Source organism: Heterocephalus glaber, unplaced genomic scaffold, assembly GCF_053883595.1.
Source record: "Heterocephalus glaber isolate CG9 unplaced genomic scaffold, H.glaber_assembly_v1.0 deba00001481, whole genome shotgun sequence".
NCBI classification, from domain to species: domain Eukaryota; kingdom Metazoa; phylum Chordata; class Mammalia; order Rodentia; family Bathyergidae; genus Heterocephalus; species Heterocephalus glaber.
The window spans coordinates 33,478,376-33,498,566 of record NW_028258317.1 but is presented as its reverse complement, the minus strand read 5'-3'; the positions used below and the strand labels follow the sequence as shown (position 1 = coordinate 33,498,566).

Sequence of the window (20,191 nt, the reverse complement as noted above, 5' to 3'; positions counted from 1 at the left end):
TAAACATGAATACTGAGGTTTTAGTTTAGGAAAAACAACTCATACATTGATATCTTTTGCCTTAAAAGAAAAACACAATAATATGCATGCCATAGGTTCGCCACCACTATTTTAGACCAAGATGAAAATATGTGGCAAAGTTACTGTTAATCCCTCCTTCCAAGTCAACATCTCACTAATTATTATACTCTTTTTTCATCAGTCTAAGCACTGCCTTGGAATAAATTTTGCCATTCCCACCAAACCTGGTAGTAGTTGACACACAGAATGAAAGCCCTTTGTCCATAAATGGTGAGGTTCTGATGCGTGAAGTTAGCAGGTTTCATGGATTTATGGTTTTGTAACATCTCCAGGTTCTGTGGCACGGAGACAGTAAGTCATTGACTGTGATTGTCATCTTTCGTGGAAAGATTATAGGGAGACATTTGGGGTCTTTGAAGCCACATCTCAGTGATAACTCTTCTTCATTGATTCTAGAGTGTTGGGATTCCAGTAGGTGAATGGATTCCAGAAAAGCCTGTTTCATCATCAGACACTCTGGCATTGTTTTCATTTCCAGCCATCCACAACTACAGCTTTCAAGAAGGAATGTTGTTTGAGGAACACATGTATAGGCCCTTCTGGGCCTCACTTTCCACAACTGTGAAATGGGCATTTGAGGCTCCAGTCCCTTGTTCCCTCCAGTGCCCACTGGAGGATCAGCCATGCAGGGTGGCCCAACCTTACTGGATCCACTGACCTAGGCAAGAGAGGAAGGATTTCTTTTGTCCTTGTTTGGAGCTGTCTTTTCTACAAGGAGTTCAAAACTGTGTCCGCTGCTCTGGAGGGAGAGGCCAGTACCTACAACACCACCTCTGGTGGTCCAGGCCTAAAGCAGCACCCACAGGCCCCCATCTTTACAGCAGCAACAGCATCTAGGCACTTAATTATACTCAACAGATAGCTTTCCATGTCTCTAAATATTCTTCCCTGATTAATCTCAACCCCTCCCCACTTTAGTACTGGGATTAAACTGTAATGAGCTACAATCCCAGTCCTTTATTTTTTTGGTTGTTTTTGTTTTCAGACAAAATCTTACTAAGTCATTCAATTGCCTGAGCTGGGCTTGAATTTACAGCTCCCCTGCTTTGGCCTCCCAGGATACTGGAATTACAGGCATCTGCACCATTCCTGGCTTACAGTCTCATTTTTAGTGGCTGCATAAACTGGAGTTACCACCTCTTACTCATCCAAATATCTGATATGATATTTGAGGTTCTCTGCAGCCTTTTGCAATTATAAAAAATAGATATGATGAAGATTCTTATTTCTAACTCCTCATATGATGCCCATTTACTTAGGATCAAGTGGAATTATTGTCAGAAGCTTTGTATATTTTAGGCTTTTGCTATATATTGTCACATTGCCCTCCAATAAAATTTTAACAAATTATACGCCCACCAACAGTATATGAGGAATCTCATTTCTCCAGCATTAGATATGACCAAGAGTGTTTACATTTACCATTTTAATTGGTGAATGCACAATAGGATAAAACACAATACAAAAAGTGTTAAAAGTACATTTTTATTTTTTGTGATTTTAAGTAATTTGGGGTTTTAATATGTCTCTCAGTCATATATATTCACTTATTAATTGCTCATATCTTGTTTATTTTTGATGTTTCTATCTATTGATTTATAAGGTACAAAGACATTTACATGTCTAACATATTTGAGAGTTTTGTAGCTGACATGCTACATAGTACATGAAGTTTAAAACTGTATGTTTTGCCATACTTGTATACTCATATGCACCTGGAAACCACCCACAGTCCTCATGATGGACACATTCATCACCCCACATTCCCTCCTGCCTCTTCCTAGCAACTCTGTCACACAGCTCTTCCCCCCGCCACCATGCCACCCAGCAGAACACTGATCTGCTGTCTGTCAGTAGAAGTGGGATTACACTTTCTAGACTGTTATATAAAGACATCACACTGTTGGCTTCTTTCGGGATAATTACTTTGAGACTTATCCTTATTATAAGGTGAATCAGTAGTGAATTCCTTTTTATTGTTGATTAATTTTCCATTATACAGTTTCTTTAATCATTCAGTTGAAGGGCAGGATAATCATTTCCAGTGTCTATTTTTTTTTCCCATTAAGTTTATTGGTACATTTTGGGTATAAAATACAGTTACATTCATCATTGGGATCCTGTACCTTTACATGAGTCTCTTGGTTCTTATTTCCCCCCTCCCTTCCCCTGCCCTCCTTTCACCACCTCCACACTTCCCTTTCTTTGGGGGGGGTGCTGGGGATCAAACTTGGGACCTTGTGCTTCCAAGGCAGGCTGCAGAACCACTGAGCTAAATCCCCAGACCCCACCTTTCCTTATTCGCAAAGACTTTGTTTCCATTTTTTTCCTTTTCTCATATTTTTTCTTTTCCCTCCTTTCCCTTTCCCTACCCCTCTCACTCCCCCTGCTCCTTTAAACCTTTTCATCCTATTACACAATATCAATTATACATTTTTTAAATTACAATATCAAGATCTAGGAGACATTACCACAGATTTTACAGAATTTAAAAGGATATAGAAAGCATATTTCAAAAATCTGTTTTGAAATAAATTTGACATTTTCTAAAAAGTACCTGGGAAGACAAATTAATGAAACTAATTCTGGAGGAAATATAAAATTTGAATAGCACCTATTAAAGTATATTCCTAGCTTGAAAACCTACCTATATGACAACAACAGGCTCATATACATTTTAACTGATAAATTATATCAAACATTTAAAGCAGAAAAAAGAAGGAACACTTCTCCCCTCATTTTAGGAAATCAATATTGTGCTAATCCCAAAACTGGATAAAGATAATAGAAAAAATATGAACATAGTTAAAATTTATTTAACAAAACAAACTATTAGAAGTCAGATCTGGCAGGATATAAAAAGTGGTTTTGTTACAGGGATGGTAGTGTTGGTTCAGCATTGGAAGACCAACCCCAAAAGTCATCATTTTAACAGAGGAAAGGAAAAAGCCATATGATACTATCACTAGTTGGAGAAAAAGTATTGGACCAAATTCTACAGCTGTTCATGGTAAAAGCTATCAGAAGACTAGAAATAGAACAGAACCTTCTCAACAGATCAAAGACATGTACTCCATACTTCCAGCGAGAATGCCTTATATGAATGGAGAAGATACAATGCTTTCTCCCTAAGGTGGGGAACAAGGGCAGATATGCCTACTCTTCATCTGTCCATTAAACTTTGAAACCTAGGCCCAAACCAAAACAGTCTGGCAATAAAATGACACAATTAGGATAGGATTGGCAAGGTAGAAATAAAATCTTTATATGTAGATGAAATGATCATCTACAGAGAAAATACTAAGAAATCTCTAATACAATTAAAACTTGTATTTTAATTTAGCAGGATTAGAAAACACAAGGTATGTATAAAAATTCAAGTCTATGTATACTTGCTATAAATGAAGAATTGGATATTGAAATTTAAAAGTTATGTAGGAGTACAAAGGACCTAGAAAATAAAAAGAAAAAAAGTGTTGGAAGACATTTAGTACCTGATTTTAAGACTTCCTCTAAAGCTACAGTAATTAAGGCAGTGTTGGCATAAGGAAAGACATATAGAGCATTGGAATAAAACAGAGAATCTAGAAATAGAACCACACATATATGGTCCACTGAGTTTTGAAAGATTATTTAACATTAACATTTTATAGAATATAAAATCAATTCAAGAGCCAAGGAAAAGATAGTGTTTTCACCAAATGGCACTAGAACACCTGGTATCCGTATATAAAAAATTAACCTCAACCCTTTATTTCCATACATAAAAATAACTTGAAAGGATCTATGAACCTAAATATGAAAGACTAAAACTATAAAACTTTAAGAAGGAATTATAATGGAAAATATTTATGAATTTAGGGTAGGCAAGACCTTCCTAGGATACAAAAAAACATGATGTACAAAAGAAAAAAATTGATAAATGAGATTCCATCAAAATTTTGAACTTTAAATGACATTGTTAAAATGAAAAGTAGTCCTTAAACAGACCATATTTACAATGCATATAACCTATGACCAGAATATATAAAGAACTCTTACAGCTCATTAATAGACAACCCAATTAAAAAGTAGACATAAGAAGGTGATAGCCAGTACAGCACAAGGAAAGGTGTGCAACTCTAGAATCAGAAAAATACTAATCAGTACAATAACAAGATTGAATTATACACTCATTAAGGAGATGAAGTTAAAAGTTTTTAAAGCCTTGTCATGACTTTTTCTTTTTGTTGGATTCTCTCCCTTTGCGTTTAATTTGTCACTCCCAATGGATTCATTCTGCTCGGTTTCCTGGGGTTGTGATCCTCATTGTCTTTTCCTAGGATATTGTCTAAAATTTTTTGGAGTGCTGGTTTGGTATTCATGAAGTTCTTGAGGTGCTCTTTATCATGAAAGTATCTTATTTCTCCATCAATTTTGAAAGAGAGTTTTGCAGGGTACATCAGTCTGGGTTGGAGGCTGTTTTCCTTTAGGGCTTGAAATATGCCACTCCAAGCTCTTCTAGCCTTGAGGGTTTGTATTGAGAAGTCTGCTGTGATTCTGATGGGCTTTCCTTTGTATGTGATTTGTTTCTTTTCTCTCACTGCTTGTAGAACTTTGTTCTTCTGTTGGGTTTCTGGAATCCTAACTATTATATGCCTATGTGTAGATTTTTTTTATCAAGGCTAGCTAGAGTCCTACAGGCCTCACTTATCTGTATGTCAAGTTCTTTTCCCTTGCTTGGGAAGTTTTCTCCCATCACTTCTGTGAACAGTTTTTTTTATGTCATCTACACCCTCTCCTGTTTCTTCACTGACTCCAGTCAGTCTTATGTTATTCTTCTTTGCATCGTCTACCAGCTGCTGGACTGATTTCTCATGGTCCCTTACAATTTTAAAGCAACTTTTCTTTTCCAGGTCACTAATTGCAATCTTATCTTCTATATCTGAAATTCTGTCCTCACATTGGTTCATTCTGCTGTGTAGACTTTCAGTGGAGTTTTTAATCTCCTGGAAATCTGTTTGTATCTGTTTTATGGATTCCATTTTTTTCCTATTTTGGGATTCTATCATGTTCCTCAGCTCCTCTATTTTTTTATCTGTGTCCTCTCTAGATTTATTAATCATGTCTTGCACTATGGGCACAATCTCTGCTGTTATCTGAGAAATTATTTCTGATTTCATTTTTTCCAGATCCTCTTTTGTTACCAGTTCAGGGAGTCCAGGTGGTTGAGTATCAGAGTGTTCCATCTTGTTTCCCTTTGGGGTTGCTGTAGGTGATCTGGAAGTCTGTTTTTGAGGCTTGTTTACATCTTCTCATTTCCATTGGAGGGGTGGGGGTGGTTGCTGCTGGCACCCGTGCAGCTCACCTCCTCTGCTCTGGGAGCGGTGGCTATTTATTAGAAATAAAAACTTCTGTACTCGTTTTTAAACAGAACATGCTTTCATTTCTCATGATTAAACACCTAAGAGTACCATGGCTGGATTATATGGCAGGTGTTATATAGCAGTTTACGAAACAGCTATGGCATTTTCCAAAGTGGTTCTATTACTTCACCCTGCTCCCAGCAGTGTAGGAAATTCCAAATTCTCTGTATCTGCACCGAAACTTGCTGTAGTTGGTCTTTTTAGTTTTAGTCATTTCAACATTTCTGATGGTTTCTCACTGTAGTTTTAATTTATACTTTCCTAATAACTAATAGTGATGCCCATTTTTCATGTGCTTATTTACCACACTAATTTCTTGGGTAAAATGTCTGCTTAATTTTTTGCCTTGTTTTTTTAAAATTAGGTTGTTTGTTTATTTGTGATTGAATTGTGAGAGTTCTTTATTTTATTTTTTTTATTAGTATATTTGCAGCATATATTGTTTACCTTCCCTGTGGGGAGTTGGTACATGTACATAATACATTTTAATCCCTTTTTCATCTCCTTTCCCTCCCTCTCACCCCCTCCCTCCATCTCGTGGTCCCCTTCCCATCTGAGAGAGATCCATCTCCCTACTTCCTATATCTTTTATTTTGCTCTTGATTGATAATTTGGATTTTTCATATCAGAGAACCATGTGATATTTAAGCCTGTCTTGTCTGATTTACAAGTCTTTTATCAATATATGATTTTCAGATACTTTGCCCCAGTCTATGGCTATCTTTCCATTCTCTTAGCAATGTCTTTCAGAGAGAAGGTAATTTTTGATTTTGGTGAAGTTCTACTCTTTAGGGGTTTTTTGTTATAGCTTGTTCTTTTGATGTTATTTAAAATGTTTTTGCCTAACCCAAGGTCTCAAATATTTCCTCCCATGTTTTCTCTTAGAAGTTTTATATTTTTAGGCTTCACACTTAGTTTATGATTTATTTTGATTTATTTTTGTGTACAATTTTGAAGTGTATTTTGAAGTTTGTTTTGTGTATGTAGATAGCCAACTTGTCCACTACCACTGTTGAAATGATTATCCTTCCTCTGCTGGATTGTCCTTCCACCTTTGTAGAATATGAGATTCATTGATATATTTGTGACTTTGACCAATATCACACTCTATCCAATGCCTTAGGAATTAGTAAGGTTTTCCAGGCTGGCTGGTGGGAACACAGATCATTTCCTACCCTGTATGAGCACCAGGCACTGGTATGTCTAACTCTCTCAAATAGTTCTTTCTGCTGCCTTGGGCCATTTTCATGTGGATGCACTGGTCCTGAATATTCGGGGCGGGGTGGAGGGGACCTCTACAGAGTTACAAAAACCACTTGTAAAGTTTTATTATAACACAGCCACCCCCATTCAGCTTACTCTGTATTGTCTGAGGCTATTCATACACCACTAAGACAGAGTTGAATACAGCAATGGAGACCCTATGGCCCTCAAACCTAAAGTATTTTGTACCTGGCCCTGTACAGAAAATGTTTGCCAATCCTGGCCTAGTTCCTCTGCCTTACTATTAGAAAGAACACTTCAGTCTACAGTGATCCATCACACTCTTTCCACTGGACCACCATAGCCTGTCACTTAGACCTTCTTCATGTGGTCAGCGACCCTGTAAGACAATCAGTAAACAAACAGAAGCCCTACAGGTGCAGAGAGTATCTTCAGGAAGGCCAGGGCAGAGAGAAAACCTGGGATCTCGGGCCCTGGACTTTTGTCAGAATTAGATGACCTAGGTGGTTACAGCATCACAACACCTAATGACATGCAGCTGCAGAAGAGCACAGTGCTTTGTTCAGCTCATTGGGCAAGGGTGCAGGGCCTGCACAAGAGTGCCTGTGGCATGTGCAGGTGGGGTGGGGCAGGCCCCTTCTGGTCAGTGACACACTCTCCTGTCTGAGCAAGCAAGCCCAGTGCCCAGTGAGACCCGTGCCACACCACTGCTGGAGCCATGTCATCCAGCCCATGGGCAGTGAGGCCTCTCCATGAAAGGAGGCCTTGTGCCTCGCCCTTCCCCCCTGGGGGCCGCAGGCTCAGTGGCACACACAGCAGGGCAGGTGGCACTAGGCTGTTCCTGGCCAGCGGGCCCATCACTGAGGGACCTGCAGGGCTGGGAGCCTGTTGATCAGACAGTGCAGCTAAGGCCACACACAGGTCTCAGGCAGTGGTGGTTTCCTTCGGCCCGCCTGAGACAGACACCTTGCCCAGTTTTGCTTGTTTCTCTGTGGAGAACTGCAGAGCCCAGCTGGCCTGAGCTGCAGTTCCGAATACCTCTGCTGAGAGCAGTGATGCTTCTGTGATCCAGAAAACTCAGCTTTATTTCTCCAACACTAAAGTCAAGACTGAGGTACTCCTACAAATACTGTCACGCTAGTGAAAGGAGTGTGGCTGGGATATACGCGCCCCAGGTCTGAGTCTAAAAGTAGAGCTCAGTGTTTATGCATAAACCTTTCAAGGTAGGAGTGTATGTCAGAACACAATAAATATGAATATTCAAACTCGGAATTCCTAATAAAGAGCCTGACAAGGCAATGTGTCCCTTTCCTCATCCAACAAATATTTTTTGAGTGCCTGCTAGTGCCAGGTACTGTGCTGGGGCCAAAGCTACATAGTTAGTGAGATGAACACAAATGTAGCCTTCACCCATTCAAGAAAAGTTTATTGAGCATATTCACCAGGCCGTGTTCTAGATCCTGCGGATACAGTGATGAACAAAACGGATGAATGTACCTGCTCTTGTGCAGTTTGATGTAACAGAGGCACTCAGAATTGGAGGGGCAAGCAATAGAAAGCATAAGAGAAAGGGGAAGGATGGGATGCTCTAAGGGTGTGTGGCAGGATGCTCCAGGGCACTGGGCAAGGTTGCTTGTGGAAGACATGTTTGAATGAGACTCGAGCCTGGGTGGAAGTGACCCAAGTGGAGAGAAGGGAGGGGCACTCCCAGCAGAGGACAAGCAATGGCTCCACAGCACGAAAATACAAGTGTTCAAGGCCCTCCCATCCACACTGAGGGGACTCATTCAGGGAGGCTGGGATGGACATGGGAGCACGTTGCTGCATGCTACACATCATCACAGCACCTCTGCTTTTGTCCAAAGTGCACCAGAAATCTTTAAATTTTTAAAAGTAGGAGAGAGACATCATCTGACCTGTGCTCTCGAAAGCTTCTGGCTGGAGTGTAGAGGACAGTTCCTAGGGAAAGAGACTGGATGAGTACATGGTCCAGAAATTGTCCCAGTATGCCAGGGAAGAGATAACTGCAACTGAGAATGGAGGTAAAGCCGGCTGTCCTTGATGTACAGATTAACATGAGAAGATCCCACAGATTCTCCAAAGCATGGGAATCCTATAGGCTTTTCTGACCCAAATCCTCTGTACCTCTTATGTGCGACTGACACATCCCACACTGCTCAAGCCAAGATGTCTGAATAAAATGGAGAACCATGCAGGTTTGCAGCTGCAGAAAGTGCAATTATAAAAGGAGGAAGAGGACAAAATTCTGCTGCTGAGTCCTGGCTTGTTTCCTCACACACCCCTGCTCAGCCTCTGCTTTATGGAAGGCCCGTGCCCCTCCCCAGCCTTTGGGGTGCTCATAAGTAGCAGGAGAGCCAGAAAAGTCGATCGGTGTAGGGGAAGAAGCTCTATAAACTTGCAAAGGAAGCCAAAGGGAACAGAAGGAAGAAGACAGCTTTCTTTGGCAAAGCAGGAAGCAGGGAGGATTTAACAGGAGCCACTGGGGCTTAGGATGTCAGAGGAGTCCACACACCCTTAGGATGTACAGGAGACAATCCTTACCGCTCTTGAATAACACTGTTCTGGGCACCATGGACAGCAAGAGAGCAAAGCAGACAGAAACCCCTGTGTCTTAGAAGCTACATTGTAGTAGGAAAAACAGAAAATAAACCCAAGGACCCGGCCTCCTTAGTTAGGTGGTCTGTGCTGCGGGAGCAGTGGAGCAAATGTGGGATGAGTGAGGGGTGGGTGACACTGGTGTGGGAAAGACTCCAATCCCTGAGAACTTTAGCCTCGGGTGACAGGTGAAGGGAGCTACTGAGGATTGCTCATGTCCACAGACAGACCCAAATCACACCAGCCAGAGGCAGGACACACCTGGTGTGTTCCACGCATGGCCCACGAGCTGGGTGGTGGTGGGGTGGAGGGAGTGGAGCCAGGGAGGGAGAGGGGCTGGGGGAGGGGAGACCTCAGGGTTAACAAGGCAGAGACAGATTGCATAGGCCTTGTAAATGGCCACATTAAAGAGCAGTGAGAGGAAACTCTATAAATGCCCAAATGTATAAACAGACACAGCATTGCACTGAACATCATGAGCTTTCCCCAGATTAGGCAAAGGTAGGCAGAAGTGATTTCTTTTATTAGAAACCATATGGCCGACTGAATGCTGCAGAGCTGACTGTAGTAAAAGAGAGGCTTATCGGGCTGGCACTGGGACAAGCCAATATTGCTGATTGCATTCGGCTCACACATGCTGGGCACCTGCTCAGCTACCTGGCCCTGAGCATCTGCAGGCACTGGCCACTTCCTCCATCTAGTGAGGAGCCTGATGGGAAGTTTAAAACGCAAAATCCAACTGAGGCCAATTAAGTCAGAAACTCTGGCGGTGGGATAAACATCAGCACTTTTAAAAATTGATTCTCAGGGCTTTAGTGTACTTTAAAAGTCACTTGCTCAACCCCTACTGCCCATGGAGAATGGAAAAATGGTATGTTTTCTCACTTAAAATGTTAGCCTGGCATTCAGGGCTCTTTGCTGTTCATACCTACTTTTTACACCCATCCTTCCATCCTGTTCCTGACTCGAATAATCTTCCAGAGTTCAGGCCCCATGTGAAGTCTTCTCGGGGTACCCTACCTGGAGGGGTCCCTCCGCACTCACCTCCTGATGCACCTGCTCTAGACCAGGGTGGGGCAGACAAATCTTCAGGTATTGTGTGCCATAAGGTCTCTGGTGCAGCCACTCAGCTCTGCAAGTGCAGAAGTGCAATTACAGAAAGCAGTCCTGGCCAGTAAGTAACAAGTGGGTGTGATTATTTTCTAATAAAACTTTATTACAAAAACAAGGCCCCCAAGCCTTTCAGGCCCTACTCTGGGTTATTGACATGACACTTATCCTATCCAACCTTGTATTATTGCAGATATTCTTCTCTGCTTCATGTCTCCAGCTGGATCCTAGGTCCTAGTTAGAGAAGAGGCTATTAACATTCTCCAGTGCTTTCAAACAAGACTTGATAGGAAGACCTTGACTTAGGAGTCTTCCTGAATCATTTCCGTCCCTCATTCCTGTTCTGATTGCAGCTTTATCATCCCACACACCTCCACCCTCACCTCACAAAAGCAGACTTCCTGATTCTCCCCATCCAGGCTCTATCAGGCACATCCTGAACCCAGTGGTGAGGAAATGCACACAGTGACATTCAGTGAGTCCCCTAGGCCACATCTACTGGGAACCCAGTCTTCATCATGTTGCTTTGGAAGATGTAGATCATCACTACTTCCTCTCCAAAGATAGTGGTGGGAACAGCAAGTCCTGATGGTCAAAGGTTAGGTAAAAATTAATCCACAATGGGGACCCACCCAGAGGTGGCAAGGGAAGTGAGGTAGAGGAAGGGCTGGGTAACTATGAGAGGGAGGACCAGTGTCTTTGATGAGGACAGGGAGAGGAAGAAGATATTTATCCTGACCCTCTTCAAAGGGACGTGAGTTGACATCTGTTTCCTCATGTATAATGAGGCTACGGTTTTATGTCACAAGGAAAATGCTTTTGATTTCCTCTGCTCTTAAGAAAGGTCAGCATTCTGTGGTTGTTCATGACACATGCCTATGTACTTCTGTCTTCTTTTCTCAGAGTAAAATCCAGAGTAGAAAATAGAGGCCCCATAGGGACTGCAGAGAGCTCTGTAGCACAGAGTATAGAAGTAAGTCAATATTTCAGAGGGACTCACAGGAAATAGCACAGCAGTTCTTTGGACAGGAGTGCACATCCATAAATATAAAAAAACACTGGAGCATAAGTGACACTTAAAATAGCTGGACCAAGAGACCCCGGCAGTAAATCTCCCTGCCTCACCAGCGTTCCCATCTGTCGCCGTCTCGAGCATCCAGGCTTGGGCTAATTTTAAGACTCCAGATAGTCAGGAAATGGAGACCTTGAGAAAACTCATTCCCACTCATTCCTGCCCTGTCCTGGCACCAGGACACAATTCCCAAGCCCCCGTGCCCTCCCTGTCACATCTGACAGAATTGACATGAATGAGTCTCCTGTCCCTGAAATAGGTACTGAAAGTCCACTGTGGGAAAATGAGGAACTCTGCACTTTGCCTAATAAACCCTTCCTCAGTGCTAAAGTGGCCCTGGGAAATGCCGCTCCACCTCTGTGGCCCTTGTGTTTGGTGCTGCTGCAGTGGTGGTGGTACAGCTGGAGCAGCACAGAGAGAGCAAAAGAGAAGTACACAGGCAGGATTGGGTGACCCTCCTTGAGACACCAGGATGAACATAGAGCAGAGGGACAGGTTTCTGATCCCACCCCAGCACTTGCCTGTGGAGCCCCTTTATGTGCAAATAGTTAACAGTGATGAATCAAAATTCAACAGAATGGTGTCTCCAATCAGTTTGTAACCTTCCACCTTGTCATATACTCTGCTGTGTTTTATTAAAGTTCAGAGGAGTTGGTTAGTATTATAGAAATAGAGTAAATTTCACCCCCTACCATAATTTACTATGGTTTCTTCTTTTTTATGAAGCAGGGGAAATACTGTAGATTCTGCCTTATCATAATAAGAGTTTTAAAACCATCTTGTTGGGAAAAAGGTAAAAATGTACACAAAGCAAAACCCAACCATACCAGTGTACTCCTTGCTAGGATTTTAATGGCACCAAAATGTGATTTTGTTTCCTTCTATCTCTTTGGCCACACATACTTTAACTTCCTCTCACTGTGGCCCTTGGACGTTGGCTCTGGCATTATAACCCTAAGAGCCAGCAAGCCCCTTTGATCTTAAGCCCCCACAGTTAAAAGCAGCTCATTTAACTATACTTTTCCCTTGAGAGTTAGAGAAGAAAAGTATGCTTTTCTTTGGGGCATCAGTTTAAATATACATTTTTAAAATTTATTTCAAGAAAAGTACCCTCAAGACGCATAAGAAACTGGCAAACTGGTTGCCTGTAAAGAAAAGAACCCTGTAGTCGAGGGAGAAGAGTATAAAGAAGCATTTTTACAATGCTCCCTCTGGTACCTTTCAAACTCTGAACCAAGTATATGCATTAATTATTCAAGAATACATGACGAAATCTATTTTGGAAATTTGCTTCAATTCCACAAATACGTCTTGCACCAACTGTGGCCTTCTACCTCCCATGTGCCAAGACCCCTGCAATATCTCCACCCTCAGTTTATAGATCTGGTTTCCAGCTCCCCACACACCAGCACACGAGGGCTGATGGTTCTGAAGACACTTTCCCTGTGCTGGGAGGAAAGAGGCCAAAGAGCTGGAATGAGCCACAGTCACATCTTGGCACAATTAAAATCCTAGCAAGGAATACCAGGTAGAATTGAGTTTCTTTTTTTTTTAAGATTGATATGATTGATATTCACAATTACAAAAAAACAGTTCATATTATATACAGAAATTTATTTCATTTGCAAATTACCCAGACTTAAGGGGTTTTTTTTCTTTTTGTGTGTGTGGGAACAATAAGTACAATGTGAAATTTCTAATGTGAGTAAGGAGAATTGACAGCCATGCCTCTACAAATGTGAGAATGTTAAGTTATCTTCCGATGATGGCCTATCATCCTCAGCATCAATATGTCAAAATTAGTAAATAGAAAACTTGACAGCTAATGTATGGTGAGGTAATTAATTAGATTATTAGTGGCAGATTCTGTACTGCAAATGGTTTCCAAGTGATGGTTTTCTGCCTTAGTAAATTTTAAGAGGCAATATTCTAGAGCTTAAAATGTGGGAATATTATTTAATGAATGATACTATTCACTTAGCACAGCAGTGGTTTCTTTTTCTTTTGAAATAATATTAAAATATCTGTTTTCTCCATTGTCATTTAGAAATTGGTACTTTTTATTGACTAGCTCGGGTATGGAAGACATAATAAATTATCCACAAAATTTTGGTGCTACCTTTTAAATTTCACAGAGGGGCACCAGCTCTGTGTTTAATCAGTTATGTTCTCTTATTGTGATTTTAAATGTCATTTTTACAAAGTTTTAAATTTTCACTTTAAAGCTAATTTAGGCAAGTTCATGTAGTTATTTTGTGAAGCACACTTTTCTTAGTTTGCTTCTTACATGTTAGAGTTACAGGGAGGACAAACAAGACTTTGGGTAAAATGTTCTGATCATATGTAATTTAGGAGACTTGTGAGACTATGTTTACACATGAGATAGAACAGATAGGTCAGGGAAATGAAGAAGCTTAAGATTTGAGGTTGCTTATAGTACTTATAAATTCGCATTCTGTCTGCTTTATAGAATGGTGGAAGTCTGTAGGATTTAGCTTGACTACCTCATCATAGATTTAATCTACACTTGATATCCATATTATAATAAATGTTTCATATGATCTGTGCTGCACAAGTAGGTGGATAACATAATAATTTCCTAATCATATCCTGAATATAACTTGTAAAAACATGTTGATATTAAAGATATCTGAGATTAAGCTAGCATATAAAAATGTTAATAAAAATATTAAAATATCTTAGATATTTGGGGGGGTAAAGCAAAGATGAAAATTACCTTTGCACCTATAAGTCACTATAGCTAATCATATTGCTCTAAGATTTTGGTGATACATAAAAGTGGAAAGAACAGAGATGAATACAATACACTTTTCCAAAGACTGAATTTTCCAGATCATTTAATCCTCGGTAGTGTCTTCAAAACTCTCCAACAGAGTTAATGATGACAGATTTTCACATTATTGTCCTCACCATAACCTCCAGGGATGCTAACTCTAAAGCAGTTCCTGAGAAGGCAACAAGTTCTCCTCTACAGAAGAATTTTGCAAGCAATCCAGCAAGTTCCAAATGTGTCTGATCACCAATACTTGAAGAACCTTAGCCACGTTATTGCCGCTTCTTAGATCCATGAGGGTTCTTAATCATGGCTGTAAACCAGGATCACTGACAGAGTTTTTTTAAAAGCTCAGTGGAAAAACAGCACCACCAGTGTCCCTCATCCAAGTCCGGAAATCGTCCTGGGAGATCCATGTGCTGTCTCTTTTACTCCGAGTTTGTCTCACAGACGAGTTCGCTTGTGGATCCGATTTACGTCCACGTTGGGCGCCAAATGTAGGGAACAGGGAAAGGGGACGTTACTAGAACCTCTGCAGTAAGTCCTAGTCTCCTGCGAGCCACGGCAGCACAAGGTGAATTAACTTAGTATACAGGAAAGGTAGAAAAAATGAGTCTTGGAGAAGAAGCTGAGCTTTGGGCCTGATCAGTGCTGCTCTGGGCAGAAAAGACTGAGTTTCATTTTTCATTATGAGAGGCATTTTGTAGGACATCCCCATATGAGGGTTGTGGTAACATTCCTAAAAATAGAAAAGGATTTTCACTGTCTTTGAAATCTATAGAGTTTTAAAAGAGGTTTTGCTGACTACCTGCTGTTCCCCACCCACTGTAGCCTATCAAAGCAAAGTGTAGAAAGCTGATCAGGCCACAGGTATGTTAGGCCAAAGGAAAAAATGGTGATAATAATGATTGTACTCTTATTCGTGGAATATAATCTAATATGTCTATATCTGCTTAAAAGTTCAAACTCTTTCACCCTTCACCTTTAGTACCTTATCTCTGAAAAGTATGTAGAAAGAAAAATTTAACTCCAAAAGCATCATTCCATCAAGAATCTTTTTCTGTGGAACTCCATTATGATTATGGAATTCTTCATTTCTCTGTTGGCAGTGCTGCTCAAAAATAATGAGCTCCCTCTATGTTTTGTTGCCAAGGAGATAAGACCAAAATGCATTCAAGGTCCTTCTGGAACCTGGCAGGGACCATTGTATGGAATATGTGACTCTTTGAAGTGGTATCGGAAGAGATAAACCAGCACCAGTCCATGTTTCTGTTATCCTGCCAGCTTTCCGAGCCCAGACAAAGATGTAGGCCCTGCAGAAGATGACCACAGCTTCCCTGTGTGTGCAGTAAAGACTGCACAGCCTGTTCAATTCTCTGCTTCTAATCTCATTGCTCTCTGCCTTCATGAACTTTGCTGGCAACTCAGACCCTCACTCCATACCACAGTTCAGAGAAACATTTATCAAGGCAATTCAGAGGCACACCAGATTTTGCTGAAGAGCTTCTGCTTAACACACTGAAATCATCTGTAACATGGTCTGACTGCAGAGAGGAAAAAAGTATTACAAAAGTTAAAGGGAAAGAAAAGTGAAGCTTTTGTGAAGTAACCGTGGCAGAGGTTTTCCTTGGCTGGCTGGCTGGCTGGCTGGCTTGTTGGCTGGTTGTGGACCTGCACGTGTTCTATACAAAACTTGATGTTATTATAAAATAGTATTTTGATCAATTAAAATACAGCCTGTCATCTAAACCTGCCAGTTCCACATCCAAGGATTAAACCAAAAACAGTCAAAAATTAGTAACCAGAAAAAGTTTGTACTTACACTGAATATGTACAGATATTTTTGTTGACATTCCCTAGACAATATAATACAACATAGCATTTACATAGCCTTAGGTATTACAAGTAATCTACACGGGACTAAAGTGCTCAGGAGGATGTGTGTTATATGCAGATACTACACCATGTACACAGGGGACCCGAGCATCTCAGCTTTCAGTGCCCAAGAGGGCCCTGGCCCGGTCTCTGATCAATTTGGAGGGACAGCCGTGTAAGCTTTGCCTATTCAGACAATTGTAATTCGGCTAATTAAACTTCACTTTAAATAACTTTTAGTTTGATTAACAGCAATTGAATGATAAACTTGCTCTTGCCGATTTTTTTTTTTTTTTTTTTTTTTTTTTTTGGTACCAGGGATCAAACTCGGGTCCTTGAACTTTTGAAACAGGCAGCATAACCACTGAACTAAATCCCCAGCCCTCTTGCCGAATTTTAAGAAAGATGTTTTTAAATCAGAGGAGAAATCATCAGCATTTGCATTTTTTAAAAAGTTGTTATTTACAGACTTTGAGTTGTCTGTAGGATTTAGTGACTAGAGAAGACACTTATTTTCAGAGCAGAAACGAGTGGAGAAAGGAGAAAGTATTCAGAAGCCACGATGGGTGGGAGGTGAATCTGAGCCACCACCAACTTTGTGTCCTGGATACTCACTACTCTGTCCTCCACAACCCAAGGCTTTGGAACATATGCCAGGCTTTTCTTTCTCCTGTGGTTTTCACATGTGGTTGTCTTTCTTAATTTGGTATAAAAATGTCTTTTTTCTTTAGTGTACAGTACTTTAACTTTGAAATAATCTGTTTTACACACAAGTTGGAAGTATAATACAAAGAGCTTTTTCTCCCTGACCCATTTCACACTGAGCTGCTGACCCCACCCTGTTCCTTTACAGTTTGTCCATTGTGTCCGTACTGTTGTTAGCAAAATAATGCAGTCACACATTGCATTTAGTTGTCATGTCTCTTAAGTCTTTCCAAACCTGAAACAGTTCCTTGGACTCCCTTTGACTTTTATGACTGTAATACTTTTGAAAATTCCAGACCTGTTTTAAATGTGTCCCACTATTTGGATGTGTCTGGCATTTCCTTGGAACCAGGCTGGAGTTGTGCATCTTGGGCAGAAACATCCCAGGTGTGATGCTGGGCTCTCCTCACTGCACCCAACCACATTATCACAATTTCTTCTGTAAGCTGCTGCTGATGTGAATTCCATCACCTGATTAAGGTGGCACCTTTCAGGCATTTGTATTGTAAAAGTATTCTTTTTCTCTTGTAATTAATATGCATTTTATAGGGAGGCACTTTGAGATGATGGTAAATATTCTAATCCTTGCTGAATTTACCACTCATTTGCTTCTGTCTACATGAATCATGGGTTCCAGTCTTACCCCATGGACTGTAACCTTTTGCTGTCCTCCTTTATTTTTTGTAAAAAACAAAAAAAATCCCAGCTTCAGCCAGTGAACCTTAAAGCAGCTGCTGTTTCTTTTGACACATCCATACCCTTCTTTGAGCACTTCTCACTTTGTGGCACAGGAGATGTTCTTGGATCATCCTGAACCTTTTCTGCTCTAGCCCTGAAGAACAGTATTAAAAATGAAGATGTCATTCTTAGGTGTACTTGTTGCTATCAGAGTGTCGCTATTTTCAGTGCATACAGGTATGGATATAAGTATGCAATGGCACCTTGGCTCACAATTAATTTGTTCTATGATTTTGGAAAAGATGGCCACATTTGTGTTTGTGTGGGAAAGATGGCCGTGGTAGTGTTTGTCACCCGATGCAGAGTTTGCAACCAAAAACAAACTTGCCAAACGTTTCTGTTTGCAAACCAGATTGTTTGCAAACATAATTGTTCATGAACTGAGGTACCACTGTCTGCATGTATGTGAATATACACACACCACTTCCACATTTGTCTATACATCAAACCATGAATTTTCTCTTATACCTCTAATTCTGATCCAACAACACAGGATTCTTCCATCTTTTCTTTCCATATCTGTAATTATCTGGTTCCCATTATTCTTAATATATTGTTTGATTGACCCTCTCTGCATAAACAGTCTCCTATCACTGCTGCCCTCATCCACACAGAGACCCCTTCCTCATCTGACTCAGGCTCTCAGACTCTTACCAGGTTACCACGATGGCAGAGTCCATTTCCAGTTGCTATGACACAATACCTGAGACACAATAATTTACAAAGAAAAGAGGCTATTTTGTCTCATGGATCTGGACGATGAAAATCCAAGAGCACAGCACTTGTGTCTACTCACCTTCTGGTGAGGGTTTCTTGGTGCTGCTTCGTTGCATGATGGAAAGCAGAAGATCAAGTAGATGTGTGTGGAAGAGGGGAAAGGAGGCTGAAGTCCCAAGATAGCGAACCCACTTCATGAGAAAGACATCAATTCCTTCATGAAGAGTCTGTTCCCCTGGCCCAGCCCCCTCCCTCTAGACTCTACCTCCTAACACCGCCTTATTGGAGAATTAAAGTTCCTACATATGAAGGTTGGAGGGGCCATTCAGACCACAGCAGTGGCCCTGTGTGCCTGGCTCATCTCAGTACCACATACGAAGGTAAAATCCATCCCCTCGCCTTTGCCAGCTTCTAGAAAGCCACCTGTATTCCTTGGATGAGGCCTTTCTCCCATCTTCAGGGCAGCAGCAGAGTATCCCCACATCTCTATGAACTGTTTCCCCTGTTACTGTACAAGGACCCTTCTTGATTACTTTGGGCCAACTTGGAGTACCTAGGATAATCTCCCATCTCCAGATTCTTTCTTGATCACATCTGCAAAGTCCCCTTTTCAATGTGAGGTAGTATATTCATAAATTTCAGTAATTACAATGTGCATTTGGGGGAAGAGGTGAAGCATTTTTCTCCCTGCTGACCACAGTATCCAAAAATTGGGTCACATATCCTAATATACATTGTTGCCCAAAACATAAATCAGTATAAAATCTCTGGAGGGCAATTTGGCAGTGCATATCAATATTTTAAATGGTTCTCAATGACAGAGCAATGCCACTTTAGTAATGTAATCTATGGAGCTATTTGGACACAGAAACATATGTATGAAGAAATGTACCATAACATAGTTTATTAGTGAAAACTTGGAAATAATGTAATAATCTGTAGGAAGGTAATTAAGGAAAAGATTCTGATTTATTCATATATAGACTCTAGCAGCAATTTTAAAGAATCATATAGATCCATACCTGCTGATGAGAATATTGTCCAAGATTTACTAATCTCCCCAAAATACAAGTGCATTTGTGTAGTTAGAAGGAGTAACATTCAGAGTAATATTCAGAGTAACATTATCTCTGAATATTAAGACTTGAAGGATTTATAAATTTTCATATGTTCTGAACTTTAAGCATATATTAGTATTTTTGAAGCAGAAAATTGAGCATTTTAACTAGAAAAGGTTATATTGAATTCATCTTCCTTCTCTCATGAAAATAGCTGTTTTCTTTGGAGGTGAAAATGTCTTGAACAGGCATTTAGTGGTTTTACTAGACCATTTATTCTCAGTATACAGAAACCTTAATGACCTCATTTCCTAGACCACTGCTTGGCCCTGAGAAGTCTAGGCTGCAACTACCTTATAAATAAAGTTTTATTCAGGCACAGCCCTGCCCATTTTCCCAGCACTGTGGGGGTTGGATCCTGCCAGAGGAGGAGGATCACAAGGTCAAGCCCAGCCTGAGCAGCTTAGTGAGATTCTGTCTAAAAATGAAAAAGGGCTCTGGATGTAGCTCTGTGCAAAGCCCATAATAAGACCAAATTCAGTCAAGAAGGTGCCCATTTCCAGCCGAACAGCATGTATTCATCCAGGCCTAGGTTGCTTTAAATCCCCAGTTGCCTAAAGAGACTCCATTGGTTTTAGAGCCTCCAAAGCCAAATGATGCTTTTGCTGGTCAGAACTGGCCCGGGAATCTGAGCTGAGCCACCTCTCCCTTGCACCCTCACTGAATGCTCAGGGGGTCTCTGGAGCATACAGGATCCAGGGAGATCCGAGAACCACACCCAGAGGACATGAGGAGC

At 40.9% G+C, this 20,191-nt stretch overlaps 1 protein-coding gene across 6 annotated transcripts in view; it reads left to right on the top strand.

Annotated features, from left to right (window-relative positions):
- Adamtsl1 (ADAMTS like 1) overlaps positions 1-20,191 on the top strand; it is a 1,037,009-nt gene that overhangs the window by 975,709 nt on the left and 41,109 nt on the right. The window contains exon 25 of one of the 6 annotated variants that reach the window (XM_087183427.1): positions 478-14,298. The exons of the other annotated variants lie outside the window; for them this stretch is intronic. Within the exon in view, the coding sequence (XP_087039553.1) occupies positions 478-500 (23 nt within the window). The 3' untranslated portion in view covers positions 501-14,298. Of the gene's footprint in view, positions 1-477; positions 14,299-20,191 lie in introns of those variants that run through there. 6 annotated transcript variants of the gene reach the window in all.